Source organism: Bacillus rossius, chromosome 14 (genome assembly GCF_032445375.1).
Source record: "Bacillus rossius redtenbacheri isolate Brsri chromosome 14, Brsri_v3, whole genome shotgun sequence".
NCBI lineage: Eukaryota > Metazoa > Arthropoda > Insecta > Phasmatodea > Bacillidae > Bacillus > Bacillus rossius.
In genome coordinates this window covers 17,322,943-17,344,187 of record NC_086341.1, presented here as the reverse complement: position 1 = coordinate 17,344,187, position 21,245 = coordinate 17,322,943, and the positions used below count along the sequence as shown (strand labels likewise).

Below are 21,245 nucleotides of genomic sequence, written 5' to 3'. Positions count from 1 at the left end.
GACGTCCTACAAGAAGTTGTAATATACGTGCTATGGAGTTGCCCAGTAACTTCCCGGAGCTTGAGAGACTGCTGTCGGCTCTTGTTCGGTCAAAGGTCACGAAGTGAAGGCAATAAAGCCAGGGGTCACGTCAGTTCCGAAACCGGCCCTTAGGGGAAACCTTTCCCGTCATTTCCCTTGGGGGTAGGTGTAGGGGGAGGGGTAATAGTCCCTTTTCAGGACCCTAGATATCTGTGCGAGAAGGCCAAAAGTCCTGTCACGGTGTCAAAGTTTCATCTTCAGCTATACATATATATCCAGAAAACACATTTTTTTAAAGTGGTAGTTTTTCAGTTATTTTGCTCCTCTAATCTCGTGTTTTACTCATGAGTAAAAGCATTTTTTTTTTCTTTTTCCGGGAGAGGGCCCACCTGAAAACCATCCTATTTTATGGGACTAATTCAAGGAACCCCCTCCCCCCCCCCAAAAAAAAAATAATGGCCCAGGGCCCCTCAAATTCAAAATCCACCAGTGCCGATCATTTATTACGCTTACGCCTTCCGTATTTGAAGAGTAGTGTTCCGAAAATTTTTAAAGAGGCAGACCTTATGTACATCACGATTTTACTTGTTAAACTTTAGCATACTGGAAGAAGAAAAAAAACTTTTAAATATAATTTCACACAATTTGAAGTGTTTTCATGAGGAGCCCAGTGAAAGAAAATAGTTTTCTACTGTTTTATAAATCTCAAATTGTGACGTCTTACTACTTTAAAGGTTTATAAACTAACGTAATAATTTTTCTTACATTGTTGCGACGTATATTTCCTTCATTAGTTTACAAATACTTTCCTCTGCTTAAGTTCCTAGTAAGATGAGCAACCCCAGCGAACAAGCGGGGCTGCTTCTACTACTACTACTTCTAGTACTACTACTACTACTATGACTACTGCTACTATTTCTACTGTTTCAATTGCTACTACTGGTAATATTGTTACTTTTGCTGCTACTACTACTGCTACTTTTGTTACTACTGCTGCTACAGGGAGTAGTTACCATCAAGTCCAGCACGTTAAATCAAATGTGCAGTTGTTCAGCTGAACAGTCTGCTGCTACTGCTACCATTGCTGTTAATACTTCTATTAATGCTCCTATATTATTACTATGGATGCTGCTACTAATACTACTCTGGCTGTTACTGCTACTACCGCTACTGTTGCTGCTGTTACTACTGCTAATGCCACTACTACTACTTCTAATACTGTTACTAATGCTACTATTATTACTGTTGATGCTGCTACTGCAACTTTTATTACTGTTGATGCTGCTACTGCTGTTACTGCTACTGTGGCCAGCTACTACTGATATTACTGCTACTACTGCTGTTAATACTGATGATAATGCTACTTTTATATTATTATTGTTGCTGCTGCTACTGATGCTACTGTGTATGCTACTACAGCTGCTACTGTGGCTGCTACTGCTGCTGCTACTGTGGCTGCTACTGCTGCTACTGTGGCTGTTACTGCTGCTACTGTGTCTGCTGCTACTGCTGCTACTGTGTCTGTTACTGCTGCTACTGTGTCTGCTACTACTACTGCTACTGTGGCTGCTGCTACTGCTACTGCTGCTACTGTGTCTGCTACTACTGCTGCTACTGTGTCTGCTACTACTACTGCTACTGTGGCTGCTGCTACTGCTGCTACTGTGTCTGCAACTAATGCTGCTACTGTGTCTGCTACTACTACTGCTACTGTGGCTGCTGCTACTGCTGCTACTGTGTCTGCTACTACTACTGCTACTGTGTCTGCTTCTACTACTGCTACTGTGGCTTATACTACTGCTGCTACTGTGTCTGCTACTACTGCTGCTACTGTGGCTGCTACTACTACTGCTACTGTGGCTGCTGCTACTGCTGCTACTGTGTCTGCTACTACTACTGCTATTGTGTCTGCTACTACTACTGCTACTGAGGCTGCTGCTACTGCTGCTACTGTGTCTGCTACTACTGCTGCTACTGTTTCTGCTACTACTACTGCTACTGTGGCTGCTGCTACTGCTGCTACTGTGTCTGCTACTACTACTGCTACTGTGTCTGCTACTACTACTGCTACTGTGTCTGCTTCTACTGCTGCTACTGTGTCTGCTACTACTACTGCTACTGTGGCTGCTGCTACTGCTGCTACTGTGTCTGCTACTACTACTGCTACTGTGTCTGCTACTACTACTGCTACTGTGTCTGCTTCTACTGCTGCTACTGTGGCTTATACTACTGCTGCTACTGTGTCTGCTACTACTGCTGATACTGTGTCTGCTGCTACTGCTGCTACTGTGGCTGCTGCTACTGCTGCTACTGTGTCTGCTACTACTGCTGCTACTGTGTCTGCTACTACTACTGCTACTGTGTCTGCTTCTACTGCTGCTACTGTGGCTTATACTACTGCTGCTACTGTGTCTGCTACTACTGTGGCTGCTACTACTGCTGCTACTGTGGCTGCTACTACTGCTGCTACTGTGGCTGCTACTACTGCTGCTACTGTGGCTGCTACTACAGCTACTGTGGCTGCTGCTACTGTGGCTGCTACTGTGGCTGCTACTACAGCTACTGTGGCTGCTGCTACTGTGGCTGCTACTGTGGCTGCTGCTACTGCGGCTGCAACTGCTACTCACGGCCAGGAACAGGGTCGGCTGCTGCCGCAGGGCGATGTGCGTGTGCAGCAGGGCGAAGTCCCCCAGCCGGCCGCGCTCCACGAGGCGGTTCAGCAGGTCGCGGACTCTGCCCCCCTCCAGCCGGGCCGCCGCGAAGTGGAACCTCACCTCGGCCGTCGACCTGCGCACCCCCCTCGAGCACTGGCCGGGCGACACCAGTCGGCACTCAGACGTTCCTGATCCTCGCCGAACCTATTTGGACAACCACTGCGACGAATACTCATGAAGAGTTCACGCAGAGGACAAAAAAAATTGTACGTTTACAAAAAATTTTCCTTGGGAAACCATTAACCAAAAAAATTTTGTTTCTAATGTATTTAAGTAGTAAATCAAACACAGTGAACTATATATATATATATATATATATATATATATATTACCAAACAACTTCTGTCAGCTTATAAACTTCTTCGCGGTTTTCTCCATGTGTTCTCCTGATTATCCCTGGCAAGACTCATGCTGATAATTCTCCGAAACCTTATGATTATTATTTTTTTCCAAATATTTGGTCGGTTCTCTCAGTGCGCTCATTATTATTTCCGAGAAAAAACAATACTTGCATGTTTTTTTTTTGTAATGAGATAAGCAATTTCATTCAGAAATTCGTTCAAATAGTGAATTCCTGTTACCAAAATCAACTAATGATATTTAAAAAAACAGGTGCTGTTCGAACAAAATAGATTCGTTACCGGAACGATTACAGAGCCTCAAAACAGCTGAGGAAAAACTATCATGTAGGACGAATTTCTTTCTCCTCGATGTCTAGCGAACCTTCCTTCTCTTGCGATCGTGAGTGAGCATCCCGCATCTCACGTTGAAATTGGTCATTGTTAATTACGTTATGCTGAATCCTCGTAGCTATCGTGACTCAAAATGGTCGCGTGCACATCGATACGACCAAATGTCGACAGGTGGTGCTAGCAATAAAAGTATTCGGATGATATCCAACCCGTAGAAATGCTTACTTTTACATTGTGGCCGCATTAGCTAAGGGATGCGTGTGCTATGGGACGCATCCTTACGTATTCGGATACAGCCTATGATATGCTTATGTAACGTCTACGGTTGAAAATGAAGTACTCCGAGGGAACCAACCAGCTCATGACAATGTGTACCGCATTCCCCACTTTGGAACATTATTGGGCTCATATCCAATTTAAAAAAAATTGTTGTCTGTAAAGTCGGTTTACGGACGATAGTTTAACGTGACAACGTCATAACAAAACATTGATGAAATGATTGCATACTTTTATGAATAAAATTGAATCATTTTTTATGGATACAAAGAAGGAGTGAAATGAAATCTACAATTTAATTGAGAAATTTACTTTTATTTGCACTCATTAATTCAAATATGTTTATTACTTTAACGAAGAGATTATTTTTACTATAACTTTTATACATGTTTGCTATTTAACTTATTCCAATATGTGTTATTCTGTTAAGGATAGGATGATGATAGGAAAAGTAGGAAACGAATGGGAGTATTTCAAGTTTAATGTGCCTCGAAAAAGTCAAATGGATGGTTGTTCCAATCGAGTGGAAGAGAGATAGATGCGGCGCAAGCGTACAATGACCGTAACTTGACACAGCGTAACGGGACAATGTGCGTAACGGGACACTTTTTCGTGCGTGCAGCTGGCGTTCATCGATGTATTAGACGTTGTCACGTCAAAATAGAATCATGAATACGGAAAAAAATAAGAAAAGTAAACTTTCATATTTGTGCATGTTATTGATCGTAAAGCCGGTACTAAATAGGTGTTTGACAGTCCTAAATTAAATACTTACATTGTAAGTACATCTGCTCGATCGTAATAACTCTGCCCTAGACGAAAACTTTCAGCAAATTTTTGAGCCCTGCTGTTTGTGTTAAGTCAGAAGCTACACATAATGATAGATTGAGTTCGCAACTAATTTTAGGCAACAGTGCTTGATTATTACTATAATGAACCACGACATCATTAGACGGTAGGGAGTCACAGTTGTTTAGTAACCTGATTACTCGTCTCCTAGCAACGAAAGAGCGTTATATTCAGGGCAGTGGGTTTCCTAGTGGAGATCCCGTTTCCCGCATATTCATTCCGACATTTCTCCATTCTCATCACATCCCCGCTCATCGTCTCTAACGACATCGATGTCGGCAAGAAGTTATGTAAGCCTTTATTAATCATTTATTTGAAACGGACGAAAAAAAATACCAGGGTTATTAGGGAAGGAAAAGTACCAAGGAATTAGGTATCACTGAAATAATTCAATTCAATTTTTATACTAACACACCTCAGTAAGCATTTTACACGGAGTTCAAATTCGTAAACTTGGCAGTCCGAAAAAAATTGGTTGTCTGTAAAGTCGGTTTACGGACGATAGTTTAACGTGACAACGTCATAACAAAACATTGATGACATGATTGCATACTTTTATGAATAAAATTGAATCATTTTTATTGAATTATCACTATTTTGTGTGGATACAAAGAAGGAGTGAAATGAAATCTAAAATTTAATTGATAAATTTACTTTTATTTGCACTCATTAATTCAAATATGTTTATTACTTTAACGAAGAGATTATTTTAACTATAACTTTTATACATTTTTGCTATTTAACTTCTTCCAATCTGTGTTATTCTGTTAAGGATAGGACGATGAAAGGAAAAGTAGGAAATGAATGGGAGTGTTTCAAGGATGATGTGAAGGAAAATGGCTTACCCAACACCAAGATGCAGTCAAAAATAATATATTTGGACCAAGGACTCTGCAGCAATGCTAGGAGCCAGGTGATTAGCGATCAGGTTCCGGAAATTCGCTTACCTGAATACGTGGCGGACGTTGCTTGTGATTTACACCGTGACCTAACCTCACTGTTCTTCCCAAATTCAGAGTCCCTCTTTCGTGCGGGCGATAGGAGCCCAATGGTGTCAAAACACCGCGTTCACTGAACAAAACAACACTACCATCGATGATTTCGTGTCGAGGAGTTGTACTTACGTGATTTCTAGGAGTTTCAGATCCGTGACGTTGGTCAGACTCGATCGTAAGTACCTTCCAATCTGTAACAGACAACGTATCACACGAGTTAACACATTATATATTTTAATTAAGCATCTATCGGCATATCAATATATCCTCTCCACCTGGTACTACGCCTTCTGGTAGGTACACAAAAATTATCGTTTCTAAAAAAATAATTTTACCTCTTAAATTAGTAGTGCCAGGATGCTTCAATTGAAAATAAAATTTTTTGTTTGGTATCTTTACTGCAGGAATTTCAAGTATCTCATGTATAATGGTGATAATTTTACAAATAACCGCTGTGTGGATAAACTTCTATTTGTATGTTTATCTTGGACACGAAACATTTTTTTTGTCCCACTGTGACACATTGTAAAATATTTTATTTCAATTGCAATGAACACGTAGTATGCAGAGACTTACGGAAGAATGGATGACTGTTTTGATCACAAACCCTTCCCTCAAGGCTAGGTACCTCACGTCATGTTGATTTTTTTTCGTGGTTACTTTTATTTGATGGAGGGCTATTTATAAAATTTTAATTTCGACACATCATTTGCATTTATTGTCCTGCCGCAAATATTTTCAACAGATACTCATGGGTGCGAAAAGATGTGCAAGTCTTCGTAATTAAGTATTATTACTTTCACGCCTTGCACACCTTGATATTGCACTAAATGAATAAATGTTGAAAATATTAAGGCAGAACAAAAAAATGCAAGGAAGGTATCGCATAAAAATTTTAAAAATAGCTCCTGAATAGAAGTAATGCGAATAAAAAAAAACGAAGAATTATGATGGCGTGTGGGAACGAGCCTTTTATCTCATTTTCGCTTGCGATAAATTTGAAAATCCAAGTGTTACATTTTCTGCACTAAACGGACCATATAAAAATGCCTAGAAACATACAATCAGTCAACAGGGTGCCTCTTACCAAAAACTGAACTAATATGAATTTATTAATTTTAATAACGCCCCGCACACATCCATGCGTTGCCCTAAACTTGAAACAAGACATAACTCCCCTCCCATTCTAAAAAAACAAAAACAAGATGGCGCTTCGACAAACTGAGCTACAGGAGAAGCCTAATTTTCACAGACGAGAGAGCCAAACGCCCGATCGTGCATCTTCGGTTTTTTTTGTTCATTGTAAAAGGTTGGGTTAGCTACATTATGCATACTTTAAAACATTGTGGACGGTTGATTTGGTTAGGATAGCAACTTTAAAGATACTGTGAAATCATGTAAACGGTTTCCTATCCCTGGATAGCTACATATTAAAAAGTTATTTGCTAAGCAACCATAAAATGATTTTAAAGTATTTTTAATGTAGCTATACTTACCTAATACTATAACCAACCATCCACAATGTTTTAAAGTGTTTATAATGTGGCTAACCTATCCTAATCGACCGCAAAATTTAATGCCACACCGGTTTATACAATGAGATAGAACGAAAAAAAAAAAAAAAAAAGCGAGCATGAACTTTGGGGAACTCCCGGTGTGGCTCTCTCGTCTGTGAAATGAAGGCTTCCCGAGCTACAGAGGTCGAATCGAATTATCGGCCGGGCGAAGCGTGGTTTCCAATTCAACTTGAGCGTTTGTATGTATGCGTGTGACTTTGTCCGACGATAACTTTTGTAGAGGGGGGGGGGGGAAGCTGCCCCTTACGAATAGAAAAATAAAAATAAAACAGGGACAAGCCCCATAGTTAGAGGAAATCTGTTACTAAAGGTGGACCATCAGCGAACCGTCACGTCTGATTATCCCCCGTCCTTCCGACAAATGTCCGTCTGACAACTTCTATCCGTCCAACAACTGTCCGTACGATTCACATCTTTCCGCACATCCGTCACTATATTATTATTTTTTTTATGCGTAACATCTTAGCTCTCGTTATACGGCATTTGATAGGAATTTTCTTCAAGAATGGAACGGAAATGCTGCCATCTGTGGTGGACGGATCGAACCAAAGTCAAAATGATACCTTATAGTATAAACTGTTTAATGAATATGAACAAGATGAGCAATGTTTTAATAAAATTCCTTGTCGGAAATCAGACAAAGGTCGGGGTTTAGCATTAATTTTTTTTTGTTACTTTTATTCGAGCCATTTCATTATGTAGTTTAGATTTCCACTCTTCCAAATTGAATGATTCGATAGTCGACGCAGCTGATCCGGCAGCGAATTCTAGCGGCGGGTGCGGAAACTACGCGTGATTCGCGGCCAGAAAAGCAGCTGAAAACATAATTTGCGTATATTTTTTTTTATCACGATCGGCATAATTTTTAAGACTTTTACGTTGAATTTCGTGTCCGAGTTTTGTCTATCTAGCTATCTTTATATATATATTTCTTGTGTGCGTGTGTATGTCACTGAACTCCTCCTAGACGGCTGGACCGATTTTGATGAAATTTTGTGTGTGGGTTCACGGGGATTCGAGGATGGTTTAGATTCACAATTGGATATTTTATCTCGATTCTGAGTTAAGAAAAACTAAAAAAAAAAAAAAACACGCTTTAAAAGCAAAAATTGCAACGCATTATTAGAAGCCATTAAGTTTTGCTATTGTAAGGAACTAAGTAGAGAGTAAGAAAAAAATAAAGATCCTGACAGTTTATAGCGTCGCCATATTTGTTTCAATTTTCAATACCCTTTTTGATATTACAATTTAAATTGCAGAAAAAAAATCATGTTTCATAAACACACAAATAGTGAGGATGGTTTAGATTCACAATTGGATATTTTATCTCGATTCTCAGTTAATAAAAACTAAAAAAAAACACGCTTTAAAAGCAAAAATTGCAACGCATTATTAGAAGCCATTAAGTTTTGCTATTGTAAGGAACTAAGTAGAGGGTAAGAAAAAAATAAAGATCCTGACAGTTTATAGCGTCGCCATATTTGTTTCAATTTTCAATACCCTTTTTGATATTACAATTTAAATTGCAGAAAAAAAATCATGTTTCATAAACACACAAATAGTGAGGATGGTTTAGATTCACAATTGGATATTTTATCTCGATTCTCAGTTAATAAAAACTAAAAAAAAACACGCTTTAAAAGCAAAAATTGCAACGCATTATTAGAAGCCATTAAGTTTTGCTATTGTAAGGAACTAAGTAGAGAGTAAGAAAAAAATAAAGATCCTGACAGTTTATAGTGTCACCATATTTGTTTCAATTTTCAATACCCTTTTTGTATATTACAATTTAAATTGCAGAAAAAAATCATGTTTCATAGCCACACAAATAGTGAGTGTGTCATTTCTCTATGTCCACGAGGTCTCGCCGCGTCAATTTTCTCCTTGGAGCGAACCCGTCCGCTTACTTAAATAAACAGCTTTTATCGTTGAATGATTTCATGATTTATTTAATGAAAATATGCTCTCATAAAAAAATTATTTAGATAGACATTCAATAGGTGTCTTTCTCTCTCACTCTCTCTCTCTCTCTCTCTCTCTGAAATGTATGTAGCTTGCTCGCGGGTCAGTAATGCAGACAATCTTTACATTCTAGCTCGAGACGGAAAAAACAGTAAATGTGGTTTACAAAGACATTTTATGAAGTGTCTTCCCGTCATTACATTTGAAAGTAGAAACATATTTACTCAAAATTTAGGTAGTAACATATTTTTATTGCAAAGACCGAAATAGAGGTGAGAAAAATTATCATTTGTGAACATAAGAAAACTACTACAACTGTATCAACTGTTATGTTATAATGTTTAAATTTCTAAATGGTGCAAGATAATACAAAATTCCATGCGGAAAAAGTCGTGGGCAGCAGATACGTATAGTTATAGGTGTGGGGCTATGCATGCTGATTTTTCATATACTGCATGGATGCGAACATGTAAGAATAATCTATCTATCTTACTATAATAAAACAGTACTTTTTCTGTTTGTCTGTTTGTACGCGATTTTGATGAAATTTTGTGTGTGAGTTCACGGGGATTCGAGGATGGTTTAGATTCACAATTGGATATTTTATCTCGATTCTGAGTTAAGAAAAAACTAAAAAAACACGCTTTAAAAGCAAAAAAACTAAGCATTGTTGATAATTAGCCTCCATGGCAACGGGCTTTTGCATTGTTGTTGCCTTCTGCGTAACCATGGGAAAGGTTTTTGGTAACGGCAGTGGCGTGCCCAAGAGGAGGGGTATGTATAATGAGAAGATACAAAATGAAGTACATTTGGGCAGGACAATGTCTGTCGGGTCCTCTAGAAAGATATATAGAGAGATAGAGATATAAATAGAAAGATAGAGAGAGTTATAGAGATATACATAGAGAGATAGAGAATTAGAGAGATAAAGATAGATGCTTAGTATACGTTTAAAAAATTACAAAAAAAAAAAAATTGATTGAGGCATTGCAACGCATGCCGGGCATTATCTAGTATTATTATAAAACTGTATCTGTCTGTCTGTTTGTTCGAACATCATCCAAAAAAAATATTGCCCATATTTTGATGAAATATTTTGTGATTAAGAGCTTTTTTATATTAAAAAACTGGTGTATAATTTATCTCTCTACGATGACGGGAGTCGGAGAAATTAAATAATAAATAATAGTTTTAAAAAACTAAAAAAAAAAACGGTTTTATAGAAAATCCAACTAAAAATAGAAAATAAATTCGAATTAAAAATAGTGTAAAATAAAAAAAATTATATTATTTAGAAAAAGCGTGGGGTGCATGGTGTGAATAGTTATAATTATTTTATTGACAGAAATGAGTAGAAGGATTATCATCATGATAATATCTTAAAAAGCACCCCACGCTTTTTTTAATAACATACATTTTTTTATTTTACACTATTTTTAATTCAAATTTATTTCCTATTTTTTAGTTGGATTTTCTATAAAAGCTTATTTTTTTAGTTTTTTAAACTATTATTTATTTTCTTCTTTTTTTGTTTGGTTTATTTATAAAAGCATGTTTTTTTAATTGTTTAAACTGTTAATTGTTCTAATCTACTATTAATTCCGTGATAACTATAAGTAACTGTAATTATTTTCCAAATTATTAATGTGTACAGCTGTATTGATAGTCAAATCTTGATTTTAGAAGCCATTCAAATATTTTAACGCTATGAATATATACAATGAGACTTCATGGTATAAGGTTATTGACGAACAAGTGATATCGACCAGTCTTACATACTGTACAAAATTAATGCTGTAAAGCAGGGAAGGATGGAAGTTACGGATTAATTATTACGTGAAGCGTTCCACATTTACGTAACAGGAATTTTGGGAAGGATAAGGATTGAGAAAGGATGAGGAAAGGACCTTCTCAACGAGAGTGTATAGAATATGTGAGAAAAATTCAGATAGCCCGGACTGGGATTCGAACCCAGAGCCTTCCAATGACATGTCGGCTGCTCTACCATTGGGCGCTCGATGTACGTTAAATATGGAACAAAGCGCCCCACGCTTTTTTCACAATAATACTAGTATTTTTCATTCATTTTTGTTTTAAGCTTATTTTAAAAAATTGTTTTCACTTTTTAGTTCGATGCGCATGAAAAGCGTGTTTATTAGTTTTTTTAAACTATATTTATTTTTACTTTTTAGTTTGAATAGAAGGTTTGGGGAAGTCCCAGACGAATTATAGTTGGATTTATGGCACCAATCCCAAAAATTTATGGGAAAAAAAAACAAAACAAAAATTTTTTTTCAGCCGTAGACAGGATTAGAACCCACGACCGTTGAATCTGTAGGTTGACGTCATCGAAGACCCGCGCCTTAATCCGTTTTTTTTTTGTGTTTTATTAGTTTATTGTGATATCATGTGCATGTACATAACATTACAGCTCACATCAGATTCCAGTCAGCACAAATGGGTTACACGATACTGATACCTCGCTCCTGCGGATTAACACATTCCCACACCATCTGTACAAATTTCAAAACATTAAAAGGTAATGTCCAAATCGCCTTCTTAACGTATTGTTTTTTTTTACCATAGACCATCTGTCACGTCGCAGCTGGGAAATGAAGTCCCGCAAGAAATATGGCACTTGAGTTTTGAGCACAAAGTCGATCAAATTCGCCATCAGCCACACAGCCGCCCGCCTCTTCACTGTGGGGAAAGCCGTTATGTCGAGGTAGCACATGCGGTCCGCGCACACGTCTCGTGGAGGTAGCCAGAGCAGTCTGGAAAGTTTGGTTTGACACCACTCCCACACGTGGCGCGAGAAAGAGCAAGCACATATGCGATGCAGGGCGGTGTCACGGTAGCCACAGAGTGCGCACTGGTCATCCTGGGATAGCGCAATGCGTTTCTTGCGATAAAGAGTGGCCGTCAGGTCGATGACAAATCGTCACCTGAGGATTGGAGTGTTCTATGTCCATTGAAGTCGGAACTGAGATATAAGCATTTGAAAGTTCAAACAACTATGAATATCATGACATAGAACAAAATAATATTGGTCTTAAATTAAGAACAAAGATTTTTATGTGCGTAGACGTGTGTGGATATAGTACAAGTGAATACTAATATTAATTTCGTGTCCATAGCATAAAAAACCTAAAAAGTGGACATAGAACACTCCAATACTCAGCAAAGGAGTCGGTTACAAACATACAGGTGAAGCTAATATAAAGCGTGTAAAAACCACATTTTTTCGTAGCTAATTCCTTTCCTTCTCCTTCGTGGGACCCAACCGCTTAGCGGAGCTCGCGGCTGCTAGCGAAATAACGACGTTAATATCAGTTTAGTTTTGAATTTTCTCAATAGATGGCGTTGCCTGGAATTCGAAACGAGTGATTGCTTGGTGCGTCCGTCACGTCTTTGATCGAGCGTCATGCAAAATACAACTGGACCGAGTTTTATGAAACATTTTTGAATTTTAAAGCTTATGATTAGACTTATAAACTTGTAAATATTTTGTCTCTCGAGAACACGAGATCAGCTTGAAAGAAATGAAAGATTAGACTGTGCTTAAACAAACATGGCGTCAAATATATTTAAAAAGGTTCTTCTATCAAGAATCACGAACGAGGCGAAATCTTTTAAAATAACTTTTATTAGCTTCACTTGTAACTAACTATGCAATCAAATCTTGAAAGTCGATTTTAAGCTAAGTACTTCTAAATTGTATTAACGATTTGAAACTTTGCGAGTATTTGTAATCCGAATGACTTTACAATACTATTATGACTTTAATAAGCTGAAGAGAGAGGATGGGAGGGCCACAAAGACAGAAACCCGCTACTTTTGAGCTATGTGCAATAACCATGCTTTTTGGGTATCTATGAGGCCGGAACTTGGGAAATTCGTCGGTGGAGGACTGCCCCCCCCCCCCCCCCCCCCCGGGGTCAAGAGGATTAGATTCCCCCCCTTTTTTTCTCCAAGAAGAAAGGTAATTTGCCAAGGATTTTGAAAAAGTCAGAAAAATTGAAGTACGTTGATTCTGACGTGCTCCTGAGGTCTTTGAGCACCATCGGACGGTGGGATCAATAGCCCCCGAAATTTTCGGGTCTCTGAAAATTGATTTTGTGGTGCACTTAGAGCTGTATAGCCGTTGCCATGGAGACGAAGAAAGCATCAACAACGCAATGGGCAATTATCATCAAGAAAAGTTTCAAAATTACGCTTCAATGGGGAGATATATAGAAATCTCACATACCTTCCTCTTGTTTCGAAGATGAAAGGTGCAAAATTACAACAATGTTAGAGTAAAACTGTAAATTTGTATTATAAACAAACAATAAGAAACTCTTCTTTACAAACGTGGATTTTAGTGGTATTTGAAAGTTTACTGCAATTGCATGCAGGTACCTCAAAGCCATACGAGCCCTTGTTCAACTCGGGCAAATTTACAAAAGAGTAAAATACTTCTTTAAGTGAAACTGTGTTTTCCATCAACCTCCATATACATATGGCTGACAAGGAGGAAATTATGATTAATTTACACCATGTGGAGGGGACGTTTTCCCCCCCCCCATCATCCACAGGTACATAACATTGCAGCTGGAATAAAGGTTGTCTGACTCATCTAAAGTTTTGGTCTTAGGCAATTATAACTCTCGCTAAAAGATTTAGAAATAAAAATATTTAATTGAGTTACGAAGTTACGTTTTGATAGGAAAAGGAAAATTTAATGATAAAATCTGTAGTAAAACAAAAATCACCTAATTGGCGCCGAGGTACAGAATTTATAAACACGCATGTTATTGTTTTTTCGTACAAAAAATTTACCTTGACTTTTTTTCTGATCACTATACTCTTAATTATAAATAGAGATGGCTCTAAATCAGATGAATGTTACTGTATTTTGTTACAACTGATCCTCCTGAATTAGTGTATAATTAAATATTATTTCAGTGAATAAATCTCACTGATTAAACAACGGTTTTCAATTATTTACCAATCAATCCCATTCTTTTGGCAGAATTTTTTGGTGAGACCTATTGATTTACCAGTCAATATAAATTGATAAGCAAAACTTTCACTAATTTTAATTCTACTTTTTCATAAAACTGACTGAAATGTAAACTTCACATTTTTTTTCAAGACTTTGTTTTCTGTGACAAAATAATGATCATCAAATGTCATATCTATAATTTAACACTGTATCTGAAATTTCTTTTAAAAATTAAATTATATACATTTTTGACCTTGGAAAATGTTTCAAGCTATTCAAATGTTGAATTATTTTGAAAATTAAAACAATCTATACGCATTTCATGAACTTTATTAATAACGTGTTATTAAATTACATAAGAATTAATTTTCTTTCTCAACGTTTGCTTCTTTGCTATAATTTAATTTTCGAAAGAAAATATATTTTTTTTACTATAAATTATTAGTGTTACACAAAGTTAGATTGCCCCATCCTTTTACTTTACAAAATATGGTTTTCGGAAAAATTAATTATATTTTATTTGTGGTAGATGATTGTAATAGCGTTTAGCTGATTTAAAATGATAGTATGACCCGAAAACAAATTTAATTAATTATCGAATAAATCGTAGCTTCATGCTGACAAGTCTACTAACATTTTTTCCCCAGAATGCAATATTTCTATTTGTCTGAGATTATAAAACCTACTTGCAGTTATAAAGTTTTTGGGAATACGTGAAAATTACGAAAGAAAATTCACGTTACTTTTTTATTTTTAGGAATTAAATTGGAAAAAGAAAAGTGAAATATGGTCTGTTGTTTCCTTGGAAAATCATCCGTTAATCTGCCCGAGGGGAGGATATTGAAAAGGGAAGTTAGCTGGTGAGGCGAATAAACCCAGGACGGGAATAACTTTGAAACTTCTGCCATTCCCCGAACTACACGGCGGGAAGACGTCACCCGGGTCTTGGATTATTTTCGCACGGGGACACCAAACTTTCTGAACCATCCACGCGATGAAATAAAGTCAACGTTGACTGGTCCAAGCAATCTCCGTTAGACATTATTTCCCAAGGGACCTTCTGGCTGCGACGTAGGTAAGCACCACGATATTGAAGTAAGGTAATAAATACGAAAAAAAAAAAAAAATCGGGAATACAAATTTAGGTCATCAGAGTTCTAAACTTGAATCAAACACATTATTTATTTTTTTTTTAAAAAAAAATTGGTTGTCTGTAAAGTCAGTTTACGGACGATAGTTTAACGTGACAATGTCATAACAAAACATTGATGAAATGATTGCATACTTTTATGAATAAAATTGAATAATTTTTATTGAATTATCACTATTTTGTATGGATACAAAGGAGTGAAATGAAATCTACAATTTAATTGATAAATTTACTTTTACTTCCACTAATTAATTCAAATATGTTTATAACTTAAACGAAGAGATCATTTTAACTATAACTTTTATACATGTTTGCTATTTAACTTCTTCCAATCTGTGTTATTCTGTTAAGGATAGGACGATGATAGGAAAAGTAGGAAATGAAGAGGAGTGTTTCAAGTTTAATGTGCCTCGAAAAAGTCAAATCGATGGTTGTTCCAATCGAGTGGAAGAGAGATAGATGCGCCGTGCGTGCGGCCGGCGTTCATCGATTTATTAGACGTTTTCACGTCAATATCTTTGATAAAAATATTAATTTTACGCAACCACATAAGCCGAGCTCACACAGAAAGCTACGCTATGTTCGCTGCGCCAGGCGGCCAGACAGGGACAGTCCAGTTCGCAATGTCGGAGAGACGCATGCCGTGGTATTATGCTGGAATCACAATGCCCCGACGGCCCCGACACGACAGGCCCGACAAGTTCATTAGCCAATGAAATACATGCTCGCCGTGACGTCAGCCCGACAAAATACGCACCCCGACGTCCTGCAAGGAATAGATTCTATTTCTAATTTCGTCGTGTCGGGGCCCGACAGAAAAGAAAACAGCAACGGAAAGGAAACAGCACAGAACTAAATTTCAAAAATATTTACCTACTTGGTAAATCTTTTTGCTGAAAAGTGAAATTTTGTTTTACGTGTGGTGAATAGAAAAGTTTGTAGCTTGCCTTAGTCTGTTTATATAAACATAAACAGATTTCATCGTGTTTATGGTTAAAGTCTTTATTTTAGAATCCAACTTTTAATTTTTCGTTTCTTTTTAATTCTTCGCACAGCTAACATCAGGAGTATTTTTCTGTCCCTCACTGACATATCTTTATCTTGTTTCCTTGTACCTATAATAAACTACTCTTTGTTTTACAAATCAAATTAACCTTACTTCGTATCGCAGACGACTAAATGTTTTTTTTTTTTTGCACTTCAACTGTCAATAATGAATAAAAGAGCCTACTTTGTTTTTAACGCTTTCTATAATGCATTTTAATTGAAGTATTTAGCTTGGCACGATTTGCCGAAGGCCAAATTGAAAATCGTCGGGTTATTTTTGTCGTGGTATTGTGACCTTACGCTTTTCAATCTGTCGTGCTGAGATGCTGCACGACAGTTTGTCGGGCCTGTCGTGTCGGACCCGTCGGGGCATTGTGATTCCAGCTTTAGAGCGATGATTCCGACCATGATGACATTCTGCTGGCTCTCGCAGTACGTGAACGTAAAAAAGAAACGGGTTCATGAATTTAATACAAACACAAAAGAATTGGAAGGCTTTCATAATTTTATGAAGCAGTTGCTTGTGAGAACAAAACCAAATTTATTTCAGGGTAAATTCAACCCAGTTCGATGGCATTCTCTTTGGAATCAAATCCCATAGGCAATGTCCTGTATGTCCTTCCTGCCTTCTATATTCTTTCATCGATGCATTCCATAAACGTGGGATATTTTCGTAATATTTTAATTAACTTTTTCCGTCGACCTGGCAGTTCAAAGCGAAATACGGAGGGAAATTAAACTTCATAAAAAGCAAACGCAGGAGTACAACATATAATTCCGCGCGGAAACAGGAGTTTCTTGTTCATCTGCGCATGCGCGAAGTCGGTGACGTTTTAAAAATAATAGCCGAGAACCAAACACCTGGTGACGTCGCCAACATAGCGAGCATAGCGCCCTGTGTGGCCATATCTTGTCATAATCAGACTATTTACACTACTGGCCTATGACTCTAAATTTCAATAAATGATTTTTTAAAAAAAGTGGAACTATGGTAACTAAAACCTCTAATTGAGAGATTTTTCAGAGGGCGGACCTATGTGTGGCAACAACATGCACCCGTATATATTAACTTTCATGAACATCAGGAGATGAACTAAGCGTATTGGAGTGCAAAATGAAACTTTATGGTAGTGAAACTATCCTGGAACAAACGTTTGTAAACTTGAATTGTATTAACTATACATAGTCGCAAATTAAAAAAAAACTATAATTTACTAGCGAATAAATTATGTAGTGTTGGAACAAACATGGCGTCAAAGATATTTTAACATTTCATTGGCTGTACATAACATTACGAACGCGTTGCTATCTTTTCAGTATTTTTCAAACTTAACAATTGCAATCTTATCTATATATATATAAAAATTTAGCTTCCGTATTTGGCCGCAAAACACGGAAAGTATACGATGGTTTGGATTGAAATTTTTACAGAACATTGCATCTTAACAGAAGAGTGTTTATATGAAATAAAAGTTTGGGAAAATCCACCGGAAAAGTCGGAAAAAAAGTTTCTATAACTAAATATCATGGTCACCCAACTTAGTTGTGACCACGCTCGACGATGCTGTACCATATTGTCGAAGTTCAAGCACATCAGGCTACTCGACCATTGTGCCTTGACGACTATAATTTACACAAATATGTATACATATATATATATATATATATATATATATATATATATATATATATATTTCAAGAAAGAATAAAAAACTTTATTTAATTTGAAAGTATATTCTTTCGACTCTATTGATAAAAATACGTTTAAATTAAAAAATACATTTCGTACAATACATTTGAAAATTAAATAATTATTATCTTATAGCTTATATCTTATATATTGCTATTATAATTTGTTATAATCACGTACGTTGTTATGATAATTGTTGATATATCAAACCGGTTGTCATATCAACCCTGTTGTCATAGCAAAATGTGTTTGTTGATTTTTCCAACAATAATCTTTTAACACTTTTGTTTTGTTTTCTAATAAGCCAAATATTGATTAAGCACAAAATGTGTCACTGTGACCAGTTTATGTGTATGGTATCATTTATAAATGTTTAATTAAAGAATGAAATTGGTTGGATTTCATCTGTAAAGTGAGTAAACTTATGTTTTATAATGAAACACTATTTTCAGAATTTTGTATTCATATAGTTTTTTTATCTTGGAAATAATTTAACTTTATTTTTTCACTGGAAATATGAATTATGTAGGCTACTATCATTAAACCTTATGGTGCCAAAGTATGAAAAATCGTGTTTTCTGTGTTGTGCGAAAATTATCAAGGCCGAAAAATCCTCTTAAAGTATATATATTAACTAAGACACGTTTTTCGACACTTAACCACATTCTATCGTTGTGAGTTGAGCTACCCTATTATTAGCTGCTTTTTCTCATAAAATATTGCAGAAGTTTTATGTTTCTGGGCATCGCACAGCATGTGACACTGGAAATGTGTTTTTCATATTTATTTGTTTACAATAAAAACTTCACATTTTAATTAATTTAATTACATGTTTTAAAAGTATACATTTGTTTATTTTGAGTTTATTTTGGTTAATTATAAATTTTTATTCGCTTTTAAAACTTATATTTTTTTATATATTTCTTAGTAATTTTATCAATGAAACAGTCAGTATAACTTTCATAGAAGGTTTTATATAAATTGACTTAATTTTTTTTCAATACATTCTGTGTAAACAATTATGAACGGAACAATAATTACAGAACTAATATTTCATTGTATTAAGAAAAAATTTAAGATTTAAAAAATAAAATCCATGAATATTATTTTATAACTACGTCCACTCCTCATTTTGTACATAAAAATATTAATTTTAATTACAATATTAAAAATATTAACGTAAAAATGGGATAAAAATTGTATATTTTTACTTAAGAAATGCCAAAAAATTAGAGTTTATTTATTAGCGTTAAAAATTATGAATATCTAATGAATGAGTTATAAAATAATTGTTATGGTTAATTTATATTGTCATTTTTTACAGTTCATCACCGTTCGTGTGATGCCTCGCCCACGTTCAAACATTGGCCGCCATACTCGACGTGCAAACGCAGAGCGTCAGAGATTATCAAATCGCACTGATCAACAACGTTTAGAATATAATGAACATCTTAGAGAACGAAGTATTAAAAGGCGAGCAGAAGAATTGGCCGATCAAAGGGAAGAGAGACTTCAACTCTTACGAGAAGAAGCGAGAAGAAGAAGAGCAGCATATTCGTCTCAACAACGCCAAGAAGAAATAGATCAACGGCGAAGACGAATGCAGTTACAACATCTAAATAACCAAGCTTCATACCACCGAATGGCTTTTTCATATGAACCGGATATACAATACAATACCTCATGTACATTTGTTCAAATCGGAAAAATGGATAAAGTTTGTCCTCATTGCAGAGCAATTAAATTCAAAGGAGAAACTCCAGGAATGTGTTGTGCAAGCGGTAAAGTGAAGCTACCTGAACTTGAACAGCCAAAAGAACCACTGAAAAATTTGTTAAATGGATTTACTGATGATTCTAAACATTTTCTCCAAAATATTAGAAAATATAATTCATGTTTTCAGATGACTTCATTTGGCGCTAACATTATAACGGAGCATTATATGCCGACATTTAAAGTTCAGGGTCAAATTTACCACAAAGCTGGTTCTTTACTTCCTTTCCACAATAATCACCATAAATTTCTACAAATATATTTCATGGGAGATCAAAGTGCTCAGTTGAATGCACGATGTCAAATCTACGCTGGAGTAAGAAGGGACATTGTTGAGTCGTTGCAACAGTTGTTACATGACGATAATAGTTTGATTCGATTGTTCAAAAATGCGATTGATCTTATGCCATCAGACAGTCATAGAATTGTTATTCATGCTGATTATACGCCAGCACGTGAGCATGTCAGACGATATAATGCGCCAACAATTGATGAGGTAGCAATTGTCATGGTTGGAGAAGAATTTCATCATCGCGATATCGTTTTGCAGTGCAGAAATGAGCAACTACAACGAATTGCTGACACTCATAGGTGCTACGATTCATTGCAATATCCAATTATGTTTCCAAGTGGTCAAGACGGTTATCATTTTAACATTAAAATGATAAACACAATCACAGGCGAATACACTGACAAAAAAGTTAGTTCTATGAATTATTATTCCTATAGAATTATGTTACGTGAAAATGAAGAAAACCATATTCTGAAATGCCGTCTGCTCTTCCACCAGTACATTGTCGACATGTACGCGAAAATAGAGTCGGAACGACTACTATTCATTAGGCTCAATCAAACAAAGCTGAGATCAGAAGAATATGTACATTTGAGAGATGCTGTTATAAATGATGGTGATATAAGTAACATAGGCAAGATGACAATATTGCCTGCAACATATACTGGTAGTCCACGACATATGCACGAATATGCGCAGGACGCTCTTACATATGTGCGAAAATATGGTCGTCCTGATCTTTTCATTACATTTACATGTAATCCAGCATGGGATGAAATAAAAGAGTTACTTTTCCCTGGACAATCTCCTGCTGATCGCCACGACATAACAGCACGTGTTTTCAAACAAAAGCTAAAGATGTTAATTAATTTCATCACTTCACTGCACGTTTTCGGAGAAACACAATGCTGGATGTACTCTGTGGAGTGGCAAAAAAGAGGACTGCCACATGCACACATTTTAATATGGCTTACTATGAAGATCATGCCTAATGAAATCGATAAAGTCATATCCGCTGAAATACCAGATACTACAACTGACAATGAGTTGTATGATGTTGTGACCAAGAACATGATACATGGACCATGTGGGTCAATCAATACAAATTCACCATGTATGATAGATGGAAAATGCTCTAAACGTTATCCTCGAGAGTTTTTAAAAGATACAATCACTGGCAGTGATGGTTACCCACTATATCGACGAAGAAGTACAGAAGA

General features: G+C 36.4%; 2 protein-coding genes across 2 annotated transcripts in view; both read right to left on the bottom strand.

Annotated features, from left to right (window-relative positions):
- LOC134539008 (uncharacterized) overlaps positions 1-21,245 on the bottom strand; it is a 308,737-nt gene that overhangs the window by 79,689 nt on the left and 207,803 nt on the right. The window contains exons 9-10 of the mRNA XM_063380672.1: positions 5,677-5,738; positions 2,649-2,808 (exon numbers count right to left, since the gene is read on the bottom strand). Of these exons, the coding sequence (XP_063236742.1) occupies positions 2,649-2,808; positions 5,677-5,738 (222 nt within the window). The remainder of the gene's footprint in view (positions 1-2,648; positions 2,809-5,676; positions 5,739-21,245) is intronic.
- LOC134538981 (uncharacterized protein DDB_G0271670-like) lies at positions 224-2,636 on the bottom strand (the record flags this gene model as incomplete). The annotated part of the gene is made up of 3 exons (XM_063380640.1): positions 224-231; positions 1,853-2,020; positions 2,285-2,636. Coding segments are annotated over 3 exons (528 nt in total), but the record flags the coding sequence as incomplete, so codon positions are not given.